Source organism: Pleurodeles waltl, chromosome 10 (genome assembly GCF_031143425.1).
Source record: "Pleurodeles waltl isolate 20211129_DDA chromosome 10, aPleWal1.hap1.20221129, whole genome shotgun sequence".
Taxonomy (NCBI): domain Eukaryota; kingdom Metazoa; phylum Chordata; class Amphibia; order Caudata; family Salamandridae; genus Pleurodeles; species Pleurodeles waltl.
The window spans coordinates 744,176,513-744,199,445 of record NC_090449.1 but is presented as its reverse complement, the minus strand read 5'-3'; the positions used below and the strand labels follow the sequence as shown (position 1 = coordinate 744,199,445).

Genomic DNA, 22,933 nt, shown 5'->3' with positions numbered 1-22,933 from the left:
GGCGAGCAATGGGGCATTTCCTTTCCTCTCTAGGTCATGCTTCTGAGGGAGAAAGGAGCCCATTTTGTCAAATAGTACCCCCAAATACCTATAAATGTTGGACTTGCTCTAATTCTACCCCTTGTATGCACCAAAGTTTTCTACTGACTTCCATTACTTTGTATTTTTCTGATTCAATATCATTCCATTTTGCTCAGCGAATTCAATTAAATTGGCAATTAATCGACGTAGTCCTATTTTGGACTGACTTAAAAGGACTACATAATCCGCATAAAGTAAATTAGAGATAATCATGTCACCGATCTTCAGGGGATGAGCATTTACCTTATTTAACTTAGCTGTCAAATCCGATAAAAAAAGATTGAAAAGATACTGAGCTAGTACAGAACCCTGCTTCACACCTTGCTTTGTTTCTATTTTTCTTGATAAAAAGGAACCATCCCCTACCTTTACCCATGTATCTGTATACAACAACTAAATCGCTTTTAATAGATGCTCAGGTATTCCCCAGACTGCTAGCTTTTCCCATAGGTAACTACGCTGTACCAAGTCAAAAGCTGATTTAAAATCCACAAAACACAGATACAAAGATTGTTTATTTTCCTTATAATTGTCAATAATGATGGAAAGAGTTAAAATATTAGTGGATGTTCCAGGACCCTTTAAAAAAAACCTGACTGATTGGGGGGAATGATGTTATTCTCAGTCGCCCAGGAACGCAGATGCTCCAGTAATGAACCAGCATAGTATTTGGCCTCTGAATCCGTTAAAGTGATCAGTCGATAATTCTCAGGAAGGGATCGATTACCTCCTTTAAATATTGGATGAATTATCGCACCTTTCCAAGAACTAGGAATACTTTCCGATTCTATAGAATGGTTATAGATCAAGACTAATTTTTCTGCCCAAAAGGACGGGTTAGATTTAAATAGAGCATTTGGGATCCCATTGGGGCCAGGGGCCCCTGCGCGTGTACTGTTATTTATTAGCCTGGTGACCTCCTCCACTGAGAATGTTAATTTAAAGGCATTTATTTGAGTATTCATACCACCGCCTAACCATTATCACTCCCCGGACACTAGTGACTCTATTATCCCCACTGGATCCATTGAAGTGATTAGCTAAATAGTCGATCCATGAGGATTCTGAAATGTTCGAGCTGGTTACAGTCATTGGAGCTTTGTTTAGTTCATTTACCATTTTCCAGAAACCCTGTGCATCGGACTTTTTACTTAGGAATAATGCCTTAGCCAAAAAGTAATGACTTATCTGTAGTTTATGTTCCCATATTAGTTTCCGATAGTGGTTGTTGACAGTTTTTAAATCCGTTTTTGTTTGGTGGTCCATTGGATTTTTCTTAAATAGCCTAAGCAGGCGATTCTGTTTCCTTCTAAAGTCAATAATAAAGACTGAGATTTTGATTTTCTTTTTTTATATAGATCGCCCCTGGCTGAGATGGAACTTTTGAGGTCTGTCCTTGAGGAAATTAATTGCAAAACTATCCAAAAAAGTTGACCATTGGGTTATTGGGTCACTAGCCATGTTGTTTCAACATTGGGTAAGTAGTACGGGTGAAAGCTCCCTAACAGATTGCATTGATTTTTTGCACCAACCAAGTTTCTTATAGTTTGTAGTGGCAACGTCTCCTAGTAAAGTTAAAGCAGGATTAAAAGTAGGGAAGTGATAGCCAATCTCCATGGTCATGGTCACTCTTATCTGTCTTTTTAATATGATACTTCTTTATCAGAGTGAGTAGGGACAAAGAGACCACTTTATCAGAGTGAGTAGGGACAAAGAGACCACTGTATAGTCAATACTTGCATGGGTTCCGGTGACATGACATAGGTGACTGCAGGTAGAAGCCTCCAAACGTTTGACAAAGGCAATTGCTTTATTGTCAGATTTGCTTAACCCTATGGGCCCCGGGAATGCCGTGGGACTGCCCTCAGATGATCTTGCAAAATGGTCTGAGCCTCCATTTCAAAGGGATATAATAATTTCATATTAAAGTCCCCTGCTACTAAAAACTCCGGAGGTACACGATCTTGATAGCTAGTTGTTATTATATCTATTAGCTTAGAAGAAGCCTGTTTCCTAGAACGTGCGTCTGGATGTATGTACACGTTTATTAGCAAAAGTGGGCTGCTATATGTTTTATGCCAATCTCCTAGCTTTACTATCAAAAACTCCTCCCTATCTTCATTTATCTGTGTACATGTTGTATTCAGTCTTGCAGCAATAAAGATTGCTAAGACCCCCTTCCGTGAACTAACCTTTTTCCCCTTAGTGTGGGGGAGAAAAAGCCTGTATAATGATCGGTTGTAAAGGCCTTTGTGGCCCAGGTCTCCTGTAGAAAAAATAATTTATAATTTATTTAAGAGACTTGTCAAGTTTTTATGTTGATTATATTAACTAATCCCATTTATATTCCAAGAATATATTTGGAGAGGTTTATTATAAGATGCTGTCAGTCCAGATTGGGCTGGGTTACATGGACGTCACTGGTGATTTTCATTGTGAACTGCTGCTGATCCCAGATCCACTTGCTCAGAATAACATCTGTTATTTACTTTATATCTTGGATGATGTTGATCAGAAGCACCTGGGTTCCCTCTTGCCGATCTAAGGACTGAGAAAGGTTGGTTTGAGCCTTTCGATTTATTTGGTTTGGGGGAAATATTTTGGGATTCTAATGGGACAGGGTAATCTATCTGTTGAGGTACTGAGAGCACAATTCCCCAATCTAAAAAGGTACTTTTTTCTTTCAATAAGTCTATCAACGATTTGTGATGTCGCCCAGGTTACCAAAGTGGATTCATTAGTGTAGGCTTCATCAGTCTTAACTGCTGGTAAAAATTCTATGGAGTCAATGTCAATAGACAGAGTTCCCCAGCAGGCCGTCCCTGAATTAAAAGATTTACCTTCCCATCTGCTCTACTTATACACCTGACCTCTGAAATTAGCCCCGGGGATTCCTCCCTTCCTTTTGTGCCCGTTCCCACCGGGACTAAGCAAGTCCCCCATTTTTTTCCAGGGGTCGGCTGTTTCGTCCACTTGGTCATCCCCATATACCACTCTGGGGATAGCGGCGCCTTGACTCTCTGTTCCATTTTCATTTCTACTGGCCGCTGGATTGGAAATCATTTTAGCCTTCGCCTCCCTTTGCTGTAATATTCTCTTTGGTGGTTATCGACTAATTGCGCTCATTCCCTTTAAATTGGGGAAATCATATGTTTCCCTACTTTCTACTTCCTCCAAACTAAAACACAGGTGGGTCGTGACCCCATGATCCTGGTGAATTTGGCCCACCTTATGGGTATTAAATAATGAGAATAATGTATTCGCTGTTGGGCTATTCTTTTTACTTATGCATAGATCAGCATTATTATTATTATTGTACCCATCTCTTATGGCAGACAAATTGAGAGAGGTTACCCCCGAATTTATGGGGCAGTTACGGCATCCCTGATTTTTTCCGTGTTTTCTGTTGTTTTTAGGGTCGAGCCTGTGTCACATGCGCTCGCGCATGGGTATCGCTAGCCAGACGCTTTAGGTATTAGAAAAGGGCTCGGAGCCCTGTCGACGTCACGTCAGTGTCTTTCATTGGCAAGTTGGCTTGCCTGTTAGAATCCGCTTCTTTTTATTAGTGGAAGGTACGCATACGTCATGCCTTTTCCGGTGGTTAGCCCTCCTCGAGCGCAGCGACCAAGTACAGAAAACATGCGAGGCTCGCTGGGTTTGTGGACTACTTCTTCTGTTTCCACAGTGCGATCTCGCTGGGCAGAAGTCCAGCGCTTCGCCAACTATCGACCTTGCTACTCAGTTGATTGCACTTTTGCCGATCGGTATTATAACTGAACTGTAGCAGCGAGATCGCGCTTTTTTTTTTTTGCAGCTTTATGCGGCGCAAACTCAACCCGTTTTACATGAGGACCAGTTGTAACTTGTACCAGCGCGCTGGAACCAGCGAGAAGCCAGGCGCAGATAACAGCCTTCTGTTTACACCCCTGAGGGGACGGCTTCATGGTTAACTCGCATTTCTGTCGTTTATAGTTCTCATTGCACGGAAAAAGGCGATCTGTGTCCCAAGCACTCGGAGCCCTGCTGTGTGTCCTTAACCCCCCTTAGGGGATGGCTAATGAGGGCTCCACCGCCTTTGTCTCATCTGAGCCACAAACAGTGACTTGACTTCGTAGCTCTCACTGAGTAAGTCTGGTCATGGCGCTATCCTCCAGCGTTACTGGCAAGGGAAAAGCCAGTTCCGAGTTTATACTTGGGCCTGGTTAAATAGTGGAATCTGTTCTCCTTACCAGAGTCTGAATTGTGCCCAAACACAGCAGCTGTTGCATTTACAAACACTGTGCATGTGTAACCCAGACTAAGCGCATTTTAACTACCCTACCCTGCCCTCCTCTCCCACCACGACCACCGGCAGCATAACCTTTATCATTGTTATGGTTATACGCTGAGCATTGAGCTGGAGAGTCTAAATTTAAAAAGTGACAAATCTGCATTCAAAGATAGGCCAAGCTTGATCATATTCTCAGTGAAAACACACTGTTTATTTTCATGAATTAAAAAAAAGATTTTGCGTTGTTTTACCGCTTTGCTGAGAAAAAACAAGTTGGGTGAAGCATCGGACCTTCACCTTTCACCTTCGCCTATTACTAAAGGGCATCCTTTAAAGGCCTCTCCACACTAATAGGTATCCCAGAGGTGTCTTGTGCTGAAAAACACTCATTCAAAGTCACTTAAACAGTAGTTGTGCCCGACTCTCTCTAGAGTAGCCATGGCAGAGAGATGTCGCAGTGAGACCCTCTGCACAGAATGTTACACGGATGTGCTTCATTGCACTCATTCATACCTATCAAATTATCTTACTTTCGGGCACGGTTAGTCACCCCCCCACCTCCCTATCTGACTCTAAGTTCTCCACCAGACTGTACCGTTGCATTTGTTCACCCCACTGTCAAGTGCTCTGAAGAATCCTAAACACTGCTTAATAACTGAATAAATAGACCAAAACACTTAAAATAGATGCACCTCACAGGGTAATGCACATAAAGTTTCGATGTCACAATGCCCAGGGAAGGGGAGGGGCGCGGGGTGTCAGCACGCTATATAAAGGCTAGACAATGTAACACACAGAACATACAGACTTTAACAGCTGAAAAGGTCTGTCAGCCCAATCTGTCTCACTATTTGCCCTTCCAGACCAATACATATCCAATCATTTTGTCCTGATAAACATGATTGTTATGTCCTCATGACGCAGTGCTACACATATCATCCCTTAGCCTATCGCATAAATACACACATGCAAATTCTGTCATTTGCATAGAATGACATCATAACATCTAAGTGCTCTATAATGTAAACACATGCACACACCTAATACACCACCGTGTGCATAGACTGGTATGCACCTGCCTACATTAATGTACACCTGACTGTGAGCCATAGTGCAGCTTGAGGCATCTACCTGGGGTGCCCGAAGGAGCACAAGACGGACACGTGTACATTGTCACAAGCAATATTCATACGCATTTCAAAGCTTCGGAAGAGTACCTGTGCAGGGAATGCTCAGCCTGCAGCACAAAGTGCTAGGGCGTGCATGGTGCAGGGAGAATTCTGAGACAGCGTAGACTCCGAGGAGGTGCAGTGTGCATGTAATATAAAGGACAGTGCGTATGCTTATCCACCTTTATATCCTGTCACATTCCATGCTCAGAACAATTTCCCAGCCTGGGGCATTCTCCGGGACAAGGGGGTTGAAAGGGGGCATTCCAGGTGCGACAGGCCATGTGGCATGTCAGGCTTACAGAGTCCCTCCAGCCTGGGTGTCACCAGTGACAGTGATCAGAACCCTGAATACACACCCATTACTCGCCACCAAGTTACCCCCTAGCTGCTGGCCACCCTGCAGCATAGGACAGACCCCTCAGGAACCCTAGACCCCTATCAGCACCCTCTGCTGTTACACAAGAAAAGGGAGAAAAAAAATTGGCAAAGCCAATAGGTTTTGCCTATGCAAAATCTATTGGCTTTGTCAGTGTCATAGTGTTTTTTTTTACTTTAAGTTATATTGCACAGCATCTTGACCACTCTACAATATGTAAAAAAACATTGACAAAGTTAATAGAATTTACATAGGCGAAACCTATGCTTGTTTCTTTTGTGTGTCTCATTCACGCTCGCGCTCATGGCTGCCATGGCAAGAAAAGTCCAGTTAGGAATTTACAACGCTAATAGCTCTAACTCGGGCAAACGGGAGACCCATTGCATTGCAAATGCTTGTTTCTTTTGTCTCTTCGTGACTGGCTTCTCTAAAGATACAGAATGGGACACCGGGTTTAGGGAAGAGGGAGGGATTTTGTTGGTTAAAGGAACAGAGCTAAAACATTCCCCTCTCTCTACGGGCTTCAAGGAACCTTCTAATTCCTTACCACACTTTCCCCTCTATGTGGTTAGTCTCTGCACCATTCCTGCTGCCGTTTTGGCTGTCCACCTCCTGTTGCTGACAGGGCCACAATTTCTCCCTCTTTCATCCTCTTGAAATTCGCCCTAAAATCTATCATTAGTGTGTGTAAAGCCTCTGGCAGTGTAGCCAGCATATTAACTATAGGAGAGCACGTACAGTCCACTTTTGTTGACTCTGCGAAGTTCTGTGCATGCTTGATCAAGGCATTTAAGTCGGCCAGCTTCTGGTCGATCCCAGATACTGAACTGACCATAGCATTCAATAGGTCCACTTGCACATCCATTTTTGAGGACTGATAGGACAGGGCATCTAATGTTAATTGCGAGGTCTTAAAAAAGATATCCTACACTGCATTTTGGTCTACTTCATTTAGGGTGGTACATGGGGGCAATGAGTTATCGGTGGCAACCTCCTTATCTGAATATTCGTGTATATGTGCATTTGGAAAATAGGAAGCATTTGCGGTTTTATTATCAAACGCCGTAGTCGCCACCCGGCTATTTGAATCCAAGGTCCACATTCCGATCTCTTTTATATTGGGACTTTTAGGAACGTGCAAAGTAGAGCTCCTTTCCAATTGCATTTGTAAATGTGAACTAAGATTGAGATTTAGTGGGCCCCTTTCCATGATTACGTTGACCTCAATGGGGAATTGGGAACCTTTTATCGAGGGATTGGTTAACGAAGCTATAAATGTAGAGGCTAACGGAGATGGTGAAGATGATCTTAAAGTCAAACATTCTAGATCACTGATGGGACCCCCAGGCATTTTCTTTATCCTCTGATTCTAAGCAATTACCGAGGACTCATTTTATTGACACCCCTTCCCCTTTTGACTCCCCTTTTAACCCAATTTTATCCCCTTGCTCACAAAGTAAGCTATTTTTACTTTTTATAGACGAAATTCGTTGAGGAAGAGCCGCTGCGCCTTTAAGCATTGAGAAAATTACCTCTACTGGGTCATTCAAGAAATCAGATCTATATGGTATTTTTACAGATTTCTCAAACATTTGAAAAAATAGGGGAAATTGGCAAGATTGAGGATTGATGCCTCTGATCCATTCCTGTTTTCCATTTTGTGGCAGGGGGACGAGGGGGAAGATTTATTTGTCCTCTTATTTCTCTTGGTTAGCGGCTGTAAAGCCCTTACTTTTCGGGATCGCATCTTCTTATCCCTTAATGTCTTTTCTAGATCTCAAATTATGAGTGCCGCCATACCTCAACTAAATGAGCATGTGATATATGAGTGAAAGCGTACGAGGGAAAGTAAATGACACACTTTCACTGAGCTGCTGAAATCCTGAATCTTCTAGGCTTTCTGAGTCCCCTACGTGGTACTAAAGTGCAGGCTCTAAAAATTTGGTGCAGGTAATGTATGTAAACACGAGTGACCAATCAGAGCCACCTGCAGCCCCCAAAGAATAATGGGCCACTCCTGTGGATTCACGGAGTGCACTATGTACTTGTCTGTATTATTAACTGATTTAATACTTGTGTGCTTATTTTGAGTCCTACCAGAGACCAGCCTGCTCCTGCTACAATGGTTGGCACCAGACAGCGATGGACAGTACCTCTAACAGTTTAATCACCAGGCGGGCACTCTGGGGTTCTAAGCCTCTCCATGGCACCGTCGAACACTGGGTGGCACCAAATTTTCTTGGGTGCCCCAGCTACGGCTATTCGCCACTGTTACCGCTGCTGTCGCTGTTGCCATTCCTCTGCTCCCCCTCTGCTTGCCCTCTTCCCTCTGCTTAGTATCAGTAGGGCCCTGATATGAGATGAGAGGGACGGAGCTTAGCTTAGCTGAGGGCTTCAATTTTTACTCAACCCTCTGGAACTCCCTTTCTTTAACCTGCACAAAAAACGTGTGTACAATGCAGGAAGTCCCTGAAGAAACAAAGGGCCTGATTTAGAGTGTAGTGGAAAAGGTACTTCCACCAAAACTCCCCCTTTTCCCCTTCTGAAGGTACATCCACCTCATTTAGAGTTGTGCGGACCTTCAGTATGTCAGCAGTGGACACTACTCTGTCTCCGCAGCAGAAATACGCCTTCAAGGGCCCGACGCAAGAAGGACTGTGAGAGGCTTGGTAATTTTTTCACCCACCCTATTTAGAGTAGGTGAACAAATGACATGTTTTTACTTTTACTTACCTCCATTTAAAACATGGAGGTAATTTAAAGTTAAAACATTTAAATGTTCCGCCCGCGCCATGAAAGAAAACCCCCCACCACCCCCTCCGAAAAATGTGAAAGTGTGTTGACCAGCTCCATCATGTTGTTGGACCTGCACAGCACACTTTCCATGCATTGACTGGAACTGCAGTGATGGCAGTTCCTGCTAATGTAGTAGAAGTCCGCAGGGGCAGCGGACAACTCTAAAGTTGGATTACTGCTACTCAAGGCAATGGAGTAAAATACCCTTTCACCCTGATGGAGTAATCTCACTCTAAACCAGGCCCAAGCTTTTCAAAAAGATTTCAGACCAAACCTGATTAGAGATTGCAGAGCCTGAGCGCCAGGTTTCCCCTCATATTTCGTTAGCAAAGGTCTCTATCACCCGCTTTCTCTAACCCTCTTGAAGTGCACCGTAGTTTAAGGCAGGTTGTACTAGCATTACACAAAAAAACAAATATATATATATATATACAAATTAAATTGTGTATGGACGATTTGTTTTGAAATCACATTTCAACTTATCTCATAGCAGGTGATAGTGTCTTCGTGTCAAAAAGGAGTCCTGGCATTATTTTTACATTTTTGTCCAACCAAATGCATCTTGTAACATACTTACGTGGTACTGTTACTCCGTAATGCTGGGTATTTCCGATTAACATCTTTCGCTTCAGTTCATTTAGTCCTACTCCCATGGGACCTGAAACACAAAATTGTGCTTGTAAAGTGAATATCTGAAAGAAACATGCATTTGGACAAACTGGAAACGAATTAATGTTCGTTAACATACCATCGTGCATTAATAAGACATGCTTTGCAAAGTTGAACGGAACAGGACATGAAACAAAAACAAAAGTGGAAACCCTTGCAATTCTACTTCTACTAAGCATGGTTTGGAACAGCTATTATAGGTCTAAAAATATGCTCTAAATAACCTTGTGTAGGTAGTTTGAGTACATTATTCTAATTAAAGTAGAGAGAAATTGATGCTTTAACCAGAGTATCCATTTCACAGGTTATGCTTCAAGTATTTCCTGTGATGTAAACTTCCCTCCAGATAGCAATGTGAGCATAAACATCGTGGCATTGGCGATTCCAGATAATGCATCTCAAATATTTTCCAGGTCAAAAAAACTTTCATAGGCATACGTACATAAAACATCTGCTTCTTTCTAAGTGTTCATTTATATAACTGTATTTTCAACATTGAGCTCTTGTGTCCTTTGGAAGTCAAAGCTAAGGATTCAGGAGACTTATTGTGGAAGGAAAAACGTGAATTCATTTGAAAGTCCCTTTGCGTCAGAAAAAGTCTTTTAGCTGAAGTTGTTTCAACGAGAAGAAAAAGTGAAATTGCAATCTGTATGAGGGGCAATGGGTTTCATCTAGTGGAGTGGGCATTTTGAGTAAATATGGTTTGGTTACAATAAGCAAAAGTGTAGAGGGTTAAAGGGAATTGGGTCATTGAAGGGAGCTCGACTTCAGAGTGGGCATTGGTTTGATCTATTAATGGGAGTATGGGAGTCTGTGTAAATATGGTTCTGGTTAGACAAAGGCTAATTACAATAGGTGCAAGTTTATCCAAAACCGGATGGCTTCAGAGAAAATGGGTTGGGCCTATGTAGTAACTATGAGTTTAATTTACAGAGTGAGGGTTTGAGTGTCTTTGTGAGTTTGAAGGATGCAAGAATGAATTTAATCTTTAGCATGCATATGAGTGGGATGGATTTAAGTGGGTTTTGATTCATGTGCGTTAGTATGGGTTCAAGTGAGTGTTTTTTTTTCTGTTTGAGCGTGTCTCTTTTCTACTTGAGCAGATGTAGGTGTTCTCTGTATAGCATAGGTATATTGGGATCAATCTCCTTTGATATGTAGGATTTTCATATTTTCAGTGGGTGTAGGTTTGATCTCAATCAGTCTTTGAGAGGACACATATCTGTTTTGGTAGGGGTCCTGACCAACTAGAGGAAAAAACGCATAGAATATCTGGAATGATTATGACATACATGGAAATGACATTGGGTGAAGCAAACATTTTGGCAGATTATGGTTTCCGAGCATCAGTATGTTGTTACAACGATGGGACAAGAGTTTATCGGCCACTATTTACATAAGTGAAATAAAATATCGAAACGCTACAAGCTTTTCCACACAGTTTTGGTGAGGCAGAAGAGTGTTCCTTACTGAAGGATTAGCCTCTAAGAAAGAGCTCTCACAGACCACAATGCGTGCGCTGTCAATCGTACATTTTTTACTTGTTTTTGACAAGGTAAGAAATGCCACGATAGCCCCAAGATAATTATAATATCTATAAAAGATAAATTATTACGTTTGAGTCATCTAGGTTTTGGCATTCGGCAAGTTACGCATAATACTCCCATTCCGGCCAAGCTAGGGGAAGATGGTGGTGTAGAATGTCCCAACCACCGTTTTTTTTTAGAAAGGGGACCTCATCCCCTTAGCGTGCCTAGAGGTGTCACTTTGCACCCCAGCAGTGACGCTGCTTGCATTTGCAAACACTGGATACCTGTAACCTGGCTTCAGGGTGTTAGTAAATCTCCATCCCACTGACAGCTTCGCACACATTAGTGAGCGCGGCCCGGGAGAGTTTAACTTTTAAATTCTTCTTTGGGAAACAGAAAACTTGGCAAAGTTAATAGTTCTGCAAATGCGAAGCACCAACGGAGCAGGAGAAAAAAATACAACTAGGAAACAAAAACGCATTAAGAGCAAGTTTATTTTTTAAACAATACACACACCACTTTTTGCTTACAAACTAAAAACAGCTAAAATGTGTACTTTCCAAGTTGCACTTGTCTGTTAAAAATATTGTCACTTTCGTACATTTCTGAGTTTAGTTACAAACTAATCTGTGGAAAAAAACTACATGCCACGTATAAAAAGTAAAGCCAAAAATTATTTTCACATCCGTTTGTGATTGTTAATGTGTAGTTTCTGTAAAACAGGTCCTTGATATTTTAAGTGAAAATTATTATAAGACATCACTTCTCATGACGACATTTAATAGCTTAAATGTTTCAATTTACACAGAACTGCTCAGTGCCCCCACCCCTCCGTTCAAGATGCCTCTGGACACACTAGAGACCAGTGCTTCCCAATGGCTAGAGCGGCCTACCCTGTAACAGAGTGAATCAGGTTCAAAACCGGGCTTCGGCTTAACATCCTGTGATTGTGGGCAAATCACTTAATCCCCTTGTGCTTAAAAAAGGTGTAACAGTCGTGATTCTGCTGTAAATCTCCCTAGTGCACTTGGACCAAGTTTGCACCATAACAGGCAAAAAAGCAAATATCGAACCAAATACAGTCCTACTGCCGAACACTGAATAAACCAATGAGCCTTGAACTACTTGTTGAATTCTCAATCATAAAACTTAAAAACAAAAAAAAAACAAGATACAACGAAAGGGTTCGGCGCAATAAATTGTGTACAACTCGAGAGAGCGACAGTTGCCCATGAATAGACTTGGCTCTGCCAACATATAAGTTAATTTTGGTACAAAGAAGTGCACCCATCAAGTTGTTTTTTTTAGCAAACGGACAGCGCTGCAACACGAAGAACCGAAGAAACCTGCAGACCCAAGTAAGGACATAGGCTAGCTCCAGAATGAAGTTGTAGTTTCCAAACTGTATAAGGATGCTAGATGGCATTTTATCACAGTGGAAGCGTCTAGTCAAAATGAATGTCTTAAGCCTTACAGTAATGAAAAACAAGCATTTGCAATGCAATGGTTCTCACGTTTACTTGAGTTAAAGCTATTAGCATTGCAAACTCCTAACCGGACTTTTCCTGCAAGGAAACAAAAGTTTGCTCGCAGAGAAACGTATCAGCAAAAGTGCAATTATCCATGTAACCGTCAAAAGTGCATATATCCATGAAACAGGGTCGATGTTATGCAAAGCGCTCGACTACTGCCCAGTGAGATCGCGCTACCTACGAAATAAAGAAAAAAAAGTACTCCAGAAACCATACCAAAAACATTGAGCCTCGTATGTTTTTAGGAGTTGGTCGGTGAGCTTGAGGAGGGCTAAACACCATAAAAGACATGACGGATGCATGCCTTTCACTAATTAAATCAAGCAAATTTTAAACGCCAAGCCCACGAACCAACCAAGCTGATGGGTATGACATGGGCGTGGTTAAAAGCCCCCAGAGAAATTACACCAGGGACAGAGCACTTTGCGGTCGACTCTAATAACAACTACTGGCACAGCAAATGGGAGTCTGTTCCTTAAATATTTAACAATGTTAACAAGTGCCTGCAGCACTGAAAGAAAAAAAACCAAAATGTTTTTTTTTCTGTATACAATGCATATAGGAGAAAAACAATGTGTGAGATGATTCAAAATACCTAAGAGTCAGTCCAACACTGCAATGCAAGCACTCCATAGGGGGGGAGGAAATACACTAAATAGCCAATATCATGAGGCAGGAAAGAGAGGCTCCCCTTGAAATAGGTGAACACAATGTGTGGCTGATTGGTGCTTATAGGAGTGTAGTGGAAATTGTGTTATTTCCATTTTTAGTACAGTTGCTTAACATCTGGTTTGAGCTGGTACGAAGTGTCCATACTAAATATAATTTTTTTTTTTTTTTTTTTTAACTCCTAACGCACGCAAATTGGCATATATAATTTTATAATTTATTTCCTTATTATTTGCCCCAAACGGTAAATCAGGTCTAAAAGACAGACAACAACAATCGCAAGTGTGTTTCGCAGTGATTTTGTGCCCAATGTTAGGGACACAGGACTAAAGAATTATGTAACTGTTTTGAGAGAACGAGCCAAGAGCTATCCCAAAAGTAGTGTTATGCACTTGAAAAGTTATATAGTAGAACAATTATCGTAGGCAAAAGGGAGTCATGAAAACCACAAATCAGGCTTCACTGAGGCAAGGATAACTAATGGAGCACAGACTTCAGTGCAAATGTGGGTAAGACAAAAATATGTCAGTTCGATAAAGTCCTTAACTGTATAAGAGACTGGGCCTTTGAATATCAGCAAGTAAAATTCTACACACATTGTATGCACCTTTTGTCCAGACCCTTCTGTGTGGCTCTCTCGCCTCTCAAACCAATTTATATGTCGAATGTTCGGTGCAGACGAGAACACGCTTAATGGTGGCTTGACTCTAGACATCATTCCCCACTGGCATTCCTCAGAATCACTGACGGAATGGTAAGGAGATCATCAGCTGGGGCACTGGTGGTACTCGCAAGGACCACATAGAGATACTCAGTGCGTCATAAAGTCTTACAACAGTATGTTAAGAGAAGGCACAGGGGAGGTCCGGGAAATGGAGCATGAAAATCATGTTCAAGTGTGGTGGAATAGGGAAAACAAGTATTGTGTTTACTGGACATGTTTACAGGATGGCACCACTTGCCACAATGCCATATGTGTTGGTTACAGAGTGAGGTTTCTGCTGGTTATTAGTTTATATTTGTGGCTCTGGTCTGGCAACCTACTGCAAAATCTGTATCAGCGAATACTGTGCTTCTGAGGGTCTTCCGAACACAGAGCATTTCAGCATCTTCAAGCTCTACTCTTGGTGCACACCAAGTCCTGTTGTCAGTTTATTCCCTGTTTAAGTCTCACTGTATTCTCTCTCTGTGTCTCAATCTCTTCCCTGCCCTGGAGTCAGATTATTTACATACACAATGAATGAAAGCGCATGCACACCCATATATTCTATTTTATTACCATTTGCTTTTCTCAAAAAGTGTTTCAGGGACCTTTCTCTTCAGAGTTGGAATGAGCTAATGAAAATTACTGTCCTTGCGGCACCCAGTTACTTCACATCGTGCTCATCGTCGCAAATCATGCTTTCCTAGTGAATCAATTTTTCAATAGTAAAGTAGCATATCTGTATTGGGTCGGTACTACTGGCCACAAAAGTAATGCTTCTTTGGACAATTCTTGATCTTGCTGTTGGGGTCTCTAGGAAACGACTTCCCTCAAAGGATGCAGGAAAGATGACAGACCTGCTTCCTCTCACAGAAATTATATATTTCTGTCTGATCATTAATAATATGCACGAAGACCCACTGATAGTTAATAGAATAATCTTGACCATTAAACACTGCTAATAATGCAAAGTCAATGGTTTCATGGTGCTTAGAACAGGTATTCCACTGCCCTACTACCAAAGGCACTAGTGCTTTATTTATCAAGCTCAGAATGCTGAAAATGCCATCCCAGTCGTCTATCTTCCGAGTGATACAGTAATCTCTGAAACCTGCAAATTAACCCACTAAGCTGTTTTTCTGGCTTAAACATTTAAACAGGTTCTTGAAAAGCCTCTCAAACACGTATAACACCTATATAAAGGTCTGTCGCTAATGAAAAAGGGATTTGCCCTTCTCAGAAGAGATTTTACTTGCAGGGCGTAAAACATCAAGAAACAGCTTTCTTCCATCTAGTTATATTTTATAACACTGTTGTTCCATTTGCCTCCAGTTCTATTTATAGATAGGAAGTCAGGCTCCCTTTTATAGGGAAATGAATCTGGAACAGTAGTCTGTTTGCAGAGAAAAGGTAAAATGTCAGGGATTAATTTAGCTGGGACAGCTTGAAGCAGGATTTACAGATCTATTGCTACTAGTTTTTTTGCTCACATTTCTCTTCTGAAAAGCTATTGTACAGGCTCTTGTTTTTTTCAATACGGAGGATCAGACCTGTGTTTTATCATCCCTTGCAGTTCCATAACAATGGCGGATGCCAAGAATATTGAATTTCATCAGATGAGCTATGTACCCTTCTGCATCACACCTCTTTTCTTTGTCAGGCCCCGACTTAGTGTGCTTTGACGAGGCCAAGACTGCAGAAGACAGCTTCTTTGGCGTATGCGTCTCTCTAGCCTATCCTCTCCGAGTGGCCGTAGGGCCCAGAGCCCTGCCATAGTTAAGTAGCTGGGATGTTAAGTAGCGGGAATGGCATTGGAAACACCACGCGTCCAGCTTCCTGAACTCAATGAATTGGACAAAGTCTGGGCAATGTGCTGCATGTCTGAGTCTAGAGCACTTCTGAGGCACTGAAGCATAATTTCAACACGCACTTCTGCCCCGTTCCCTCTACTATATAAACATGTTCAGTAATGTCATTTTCAGAACAATCTTCTACCATGGACACAATTACAAGAACTGAAGAATATGTTTGAAGGAAAAACTATAAGAGGACTACTACATGCGAAAATGCTGAAATTCAGTGGAGCTGGCTAAAGGCCGAAATGTACTCCCATAGTATTGCTCTTACGTTTACTCCTGGAAATGTAAGACCATTGTACATTTTCAGCACAGGACATTTAGTCTCATGCGGATTTCTATGACTATATCAACAGTACATGTGCATTTATTACACTTTATATCTTTTTCCCCACAGAAGGAAAACAACACTTTCTACACCCCCATGAAATATGGAGGCGTTTACACTGAATTTGCACCTGGAAAGGGTAATTACTCCTGCCTTTTTGTGGGAGTAGTAGTAATAACAACAAACGTACGCATTTGTGGATGCTCACAATCTACTCCCTCATTACTTCATTTCTCAAGGCCAACTGTAAATTTACCATAGTAAAATTATACAATGCAGTATCGAAATTGCAATTTGTATAATTTACTACCTACAAATGTTGAGACTCAGGCCTTAAGTATGTGCGATGTGTAAAGTACAAAACTGGAAAATGAATCCTCTTCAGCAAGAGGTGGGTGAATTTTAAAATGTGCATACGTAGCGGAGGAAAATGAGAACATTTCACCTATGTGTGGTAGCTAAACTCTTCCCATGTTCTCCCACTAAGAGACTGGTATGGCATTCTGGTTCAGGGGGATCTTGAGTGGGGCATCCTGGGGTAGGAACAGCACCTGGAAAGCTGCATCCTGTCTCTGAGAACTGGGGAGGGCAGCCTCGCTGTGGTAAGAATGATGAAGGTGGGTGGGGTGCACGGCAGGCAGGGGGCGGACCATAATGCATGTACTGTGGGTGGTTTTTGCACTGGAACCAGCAGTTAGAAAGTTTAGTGCAAGCCGGGTGAGACACTTACAGTAAGGTATAGGGTTGACAGTTGCCACTTACACCAGTACGTCCATTGACTAGTGGCTTATCTGTAATATAAAAATAAATAAATAAATAGGGAGTTGAGAAAAGGGAGGCTTTGTGAATTTGTGCACTCTTACCACGGACACTTATAGGCTAGACCTAGAAACGAAGAACATGGAGACGAGGTTTGTTTTATCTCTGGTGCTTGATCCTACAAAGCCAAGGACCACACGCAATAGGAACACAGTTATGCAGTCTTCAGTTTCGTAACCTGCCAGTAGACTGTCACGCATGCAATGTCTTTTTTTCTTTTTTATAAGGTGGTGTAAGCCTCATTCTTCTACCACCCACCCCTACATTTAAGATTCACCTTGTTCCTCAAGGAATCCAGGTGGATCTAAAAGTGAAGATCGCATTTTGAAAATGTAATTAATGCCCCTTTTAAGAAAAAAAGAGTAACTTATGACATGAGACAAGTTAGTCCAGTTTTGGTAATTTCAGAGGACATTCCGACATCAAACTCACAACTAGAACATGCACGCAGATATACCTTTAGTCTATTCTTGCACTCACACATTTTGCACAGAAAAAAACGATGTTTTAATTTAGAACCTGTTTAATATTTTTTTTTATTGATTTTTGCATTTTTAGAGTTAAAAATATATTCCGCTAATTGTTGCTTATTTATAGAGTCCAAGCCTACCCAATGAAGAAACGACCTCTGCAGCAATGATTTCTACTTAGAGCTTTGTGTGGCAAAACTTAAGACTCCAGTGGAATCATGACAAATGCATCCAACCACTTGGACCTCTCTTCCTCCTGGAGCCTCCAATATTGCCAGACTGAAGGATTTCATGCTACAGGAAAGTTTAATAGTACAAGGGTAGCCTTAAAAAGGTGCCATGGTAAGGGTGCAAGTTACAATTAGCTCAGAAAACTATAACTAGTGATTTTTTTTTTGTGTGTGTTAAACAACAGTTTTTATATTATTACGAGGTCCAACTATAACATCACTTTAACCTTTATTGTTTTACAGCAAACTTTTCCATCATTAAGCACATATTTTAACCATGCAGAGTAGAGGCTAGGACACACCCAAGCCCCGCATGTAGCCAACTCCCTGCTCAACATTTCATTCGGCTGTGTGTGGCATGTGTTAATTGCAGGCTATAAACCCAAGCCCCAGAGATGTCTAATGCTCCTTTGCTGGCCAATTCCCCCACTGGTTATGCAAAATCCGCAGTTTTTAAGGTAATACTGTAGTCCTGAGGGACCACATGGGAGGATGCCATTGGGTCCTGCGAGAGTTCCACTGTACCTCACAGGCCCTTACTAGGTCCAATGGGCAGAAAAAAATGAATTTTGCCCTGGGGTCCACAAAGGATGGGGGGTGTCATGGTACCCCTACCCTGCTCCCATATGGGATAACGGCAGCCACAACATTTAAGCCGATGTTGCTGTCAGCCAATCATATGGCTTCATAATGTGGTAACGGGTACCCATCCCGGAGTACTGAAGTGGTCTAAAGGGGAAAAAAGCCCTTTCAGAATGCTTTAATTTTTGAATCTGCGACACCAAGCGATTTTTTACAGTACTACCCCAGTACCAATTGTCCAGAAATCATTAACCTTTGAAACTTAATACTCAAAAACGGCTGAACAGATTTACACCAAATCACAAAAAGACCGCTTTCTGAGTAAAGATCTAACTTTCCCCCAAGTTTGGTGTGATTCTGGTCACTCTTTTTTTCTAAAACACTTCTTGAAATTCCTGTGAGAAAGAGAATGGTAAAAATCTGCTTTGAGACATCCCCCTTTGTCTCCGCCCTCGTTTCACGATCACTCTGAAACTTTCCAGGAAGGAGCTGAGGCGGATAACCTTTTTTTTTTTTTTTTGGAAGGGTTTGTGAACATTTGTCAAACGGCGCCAACGTGATCAGTAAAACATATATACTCTGTTCCAATGTGGAGGCGCCCACTTGCAGCTGGTGCCAGCGTGGAAGTTGGACCCTGCCTCTCAAAAGACTGTTCATCATAATGTATTGGGCTGTTGGAGAGCCCTATAACAACCACCTTAAATTCATTTTCCTTGAGTGCGCGATTCTGTTTTGGAGATCATATATATATTATTGTTTTCCAGTGAAAAAACAAAGGTTACAGAGTCATTCTAGCTAGTTTCACATTTTACACACACAGAAATTCAGTAGTTATAGTTATCCTTATGTTAAGAAACTATAACTCGTGGCCTAAAGTTACATCACTACACAAGTTATTGTTTCTTCAAATAAGTATAACTAGAATTCCTGAATTTCTATGGTTTTAAGTGTGTAAAATGTGACTAACTATAACGTCACTATAATCTTTGTTTTTTTTTGTGAATTTATAAGGTTTTAAAATTCTATTTCCTAACTATTACCGTCCTGCACCTTTTGTTATTTTTTTCCAATGAGTTTCTAGTTTTTTTTTTTTTGTTTTTTTTAAACAAAGTAATATTTAATTACCATACTTTAATCCAACACGCCCATGCCTGGCCTTTGGCAGTGAGCAGCGGGGGTTGGCCACAGGACCTGCCTACGAGGCGGGGGGTTAACTGCAGGGTCTGGCATGCGGCCAACACCATCACATGCACCCAACTCCACACTGCATAGCACCTTTCGTGACCAAGATCTAGCTTTTGGCCAAATTTGGGGTAATTCTGTTGTGGTACAGACTGTAGTCCTGTCTAAAATACCTATGGACAATTGCATGGGAAAAATGTGTTTTGGCCTCCCCCTTTTCTCAGTCCCACCTGACGAATCACCCTGAAACTTACAAGACAGCAGCTGCAGTGAGTGGGAAACTAGTTTTGAAAAATGAGTAAAGACTGGTAATATGGCACCAACGTTATAGGCAAAACATAAAATAAGTTGGTCCTAACTATACCTACCTAGCACCATGAAGGTGAAGGTGTGTGTGTGTGTGTGTGTGTGAGAGTGTGTGTGAGAGAGTGTGTGAGAGAGTGTGTGAGAGAGTGAGAGAGTGTGTGAGAGAGTGAGAGAGTGTGTGAGAGAGTGAGAGAGTGAGAGAGTGAGTGAGTGAGTGAGTGAGTGTGTGAGTGTGTGTGTGTGTGTGTGTGTGTGTGTGTGTGTGTGTCAATATCAGATGGCCAGTTGCCAGAAAGGAGTCTTGTACCTTGTTATACCCCTAGAGCTTGCACAGGCAGTCAGCTTTGTGACCCTTGGAGTTCACTTCTTTGTCCTGGTACAAGAGGGAGTGCAAGTCCAGTCTTTTAGGCTCTTCTGAGGTCTTAGACAGTAGGTTAATTTCTCTTATGATGTTCCCCAAGGCTAGGAAAGTTCTGTATGGTAAGCCTAGTGCCTCCCACATCTGACACTAACGTTCAGGTTGAGGCAGGTCCGGTAGTCACAAAAATATCAGGGACATAAGTCATGTATAATATTTGGGCACACTTCAAAAGAGGAATACAAGATGCCAAAACATGTGCATGTGTATCCAGTGTTTGGTTGCTTAAGACTCTGCTATTGTTCAATGTAAATCCAGCAGACTTGTCAAACAGGCTTTGACACTCAAAAGGAAGCCCACTGTGATTGCAGCCTGTCTGGCTGGGACAAAAGAAGAGCCCTGCCCAAGTATCAGCTAACAATTTCCTATTAGTGGGGAAGCCTCTTTGAAGCGTGCACCAAGTGTCATATGAAAAACCCCAGCAGACTTGTCAACCAGGATGTGCCATTCAAGCAAGATTTGGCACTTCAGTGTCAAAAAGGATCCTCCCAGTCCCATCCTGCATTTTCTGTCAGGTTTAGATGGGTCACCTCTGCCATTCTGGTCAGCTGATCTTTTGCTCTTGGGAGCAAGTTTGCACCTCATTCATGCTTAGTTAAATGCTGATTACTGGCAGGCAGATGTGGGCTTTTCAATGTAAGGACATGTTTAACATTAGGATTTTACATGTCCTACTTTTAAATACTATATACATCCTACCTTATGAGAAGTAAGGCCTCCGTAGGGTTGATTGAATAATATTTAATAGGATAGTTTAGTCTTGTTAACAGGGGTTATTGGGGAACGTAATTTACAGTTTAAACCCACAAAATGGTGCTACACATGGCAGACATGCAGTCATGTTTGATCAGCAACTACAGTGAGTAGCACAATGGGTGCTGGATTCCACTGGTATAGGCCCTGAGCTAACTTTGCACAATATAGTAGGGACTTGTAGGTAAAATTAAAATGCTAATTACGCGTATGCCAATTCCATCTTATTAAAAGGGTGAGCACAGGTAATATACCAGTAGTTAGCATGGGTTAAGTACAGAGTGTTCTACAAACATCAGAAATAGGGTTCAGCAAAAAAAAAAAAGGCAAACCATTCTGTGTGATCCTGCAGAGAGGGCAAATTTGTAACACCAGCCTATCAAAAGTAAGCCCTGTTTACTACTGTGGAGTGGACTACTTGCCATATCCAAAAATGCCTGCTTTACATATTTACATCAGTAAGTTCTCATAAAAGGAGTTCTCTCAATAAGGAAGAAACTGGGGATACGTTTTTGTTTTTAGATTCAGCTGTCTTCGTTTTAGATTAATTTAATTTTCAAGTGACTTGATATGATTTTTTCAAACAATAACTATGCATCTGCCGGATTAAGAGTCATGTGCTGCTTAGTAGACAGATTCTTTTAGCACCTGCATACTATGAACACGTAATAAAGCCCAACAGCACCCCAGAAGGAAGATTATTAAACAATAGGTATTAAACTAAAGATATGTCATCATTTAAAATGAGAAACAAGTACATATAGATTTGTGTTCACAAGCGCCCAACATTGCTTGTGGTTTCTATACAAAAATGAAAGGGAGTAGGGTCCTGTATTCCTCCACCTGCCGTCAATCTAACACCTATGTCTATTGCCACCAGACTACCCTACTCTTTAAAACGCTTCTTTGCAGATATGTGCGTGTGGACAAAGTAGGGTCTACAAGTAACTTAAGCCACTGACTGCCCTTACAGACATTACATGAATTACCCAGTCACCTGTGAGTAACTCCCTCATGCATGATCACCCCTCTTGTACAGTGATGCTGTCTTATGACTAGATTCACGCTTTACCAGCAAGTATAGATATATCAAAAGTTGCAGGAGGCCACTAGGAGGGAAGACTACATGTGTTTTCAGGTCCTTTAGGACAAGAAAATCTATTTAGCTATTTATCTGTATATAATATATTAATAGTTCAAGTACAATCACTAAGTATAGGACACAGAAGAGTACAGTGTGGCAGAAGGTGCTCAAATTGGCACTGGGAGGGATTTGTGATCCTTTAACACCCCCCAGTATGTGTGCATTATATAGCTGCATTCTCATTATAGTCTGGCACTGAGGCATGTAGTTCTCAGAGATGCTGACATTTCACAGATTTTATTTCAACGCATACAAAATGTACCTATGAATAACCACCATAAACCAGGTGGGTAAGGCAGTCTGAGACAACGTAGAATCTACGAGATTGATGGAGGATGTTTTTCAGACTAGAACAAGGTCCTTTCCTTTGAAAGTGAGTTCTTGAGCTACAAATTTGCTGACCTTCTAACAGGGGTCTTATTCCAATGCCCAGGCGCAGAAGATGCGTTTGGCCTCTAATAAAATATCTGCAACACATACTAACAAGCAATTGCAATGCAATGGGTCTCGCGTTTGCTCGAGTTAGAGCTATTAGCGTTGTAAATTCCTAACCGGACTTTTCTTGCCACATAAAATGAAAACGAAAAGTAAAACTGTTTCAGATAAATGAGCAGACGGCCGCCATGAGCACATAGCAGACACACAAAAACAAACATCAGTTTGCTCGCAGTGAAACCTATTGGCAGAAGTGCAATTATCCATGTAACCAGCAAAAGTGCACTTATCCATGTAACAGTGTCAATGTCATGCAAAGTGCTTAACTACTGCCCAGAGAGATTGCGCTGCCTACGAAATAAAGAGAAAAAGTAGTCCAGAAACTACACAGAAAACATGGAGCCTCTTTTGTTTTCAGTAGTTGGCCGGTGCACTCGAGGAGGGTTAAACACCGGAAAAGGCATGACTTATGCATGCCTTTCACTAATGAAATCAAGCAAATTTCAAAAGGCAAGCCCACTAACCAACCAAACTTCTGGGTGTGGTTAAAAGCCCAGAGAGAGATTACACCCGGGGCAGTGTGCTTTCCGCGCGCACCCTAAAAACACACCGA

General features: G+C 41.7%; 1 protein-coding gene across 5 annotated transcripts in view; it reads right to left on the bottom strand.

Moving 5' to 3' along the window:
- MPP7 (MAGUK p55 scaffold protein 7) overlaps window positions 1-22,933 on the bottom strand; it is a 1,064,688-nt gene that overhangs the window by 74,954 nt on the left and 966,801 nt on the right. For all 5 annotated transcript variants that reach the window (XM_069211307.1, XM_069211311.1, XM_069211312.1 and 2 more), the window contains one exon: window positions 9,273-9,353. In XM_069211307.1, coding sequence (XP_069067408.1) covers window positions 9,273-9,353 — 81 coding nt within the window. The remainder of the gene's footprint in view (window positions 1-9,272; window positions 9,354-22,933) is intronic.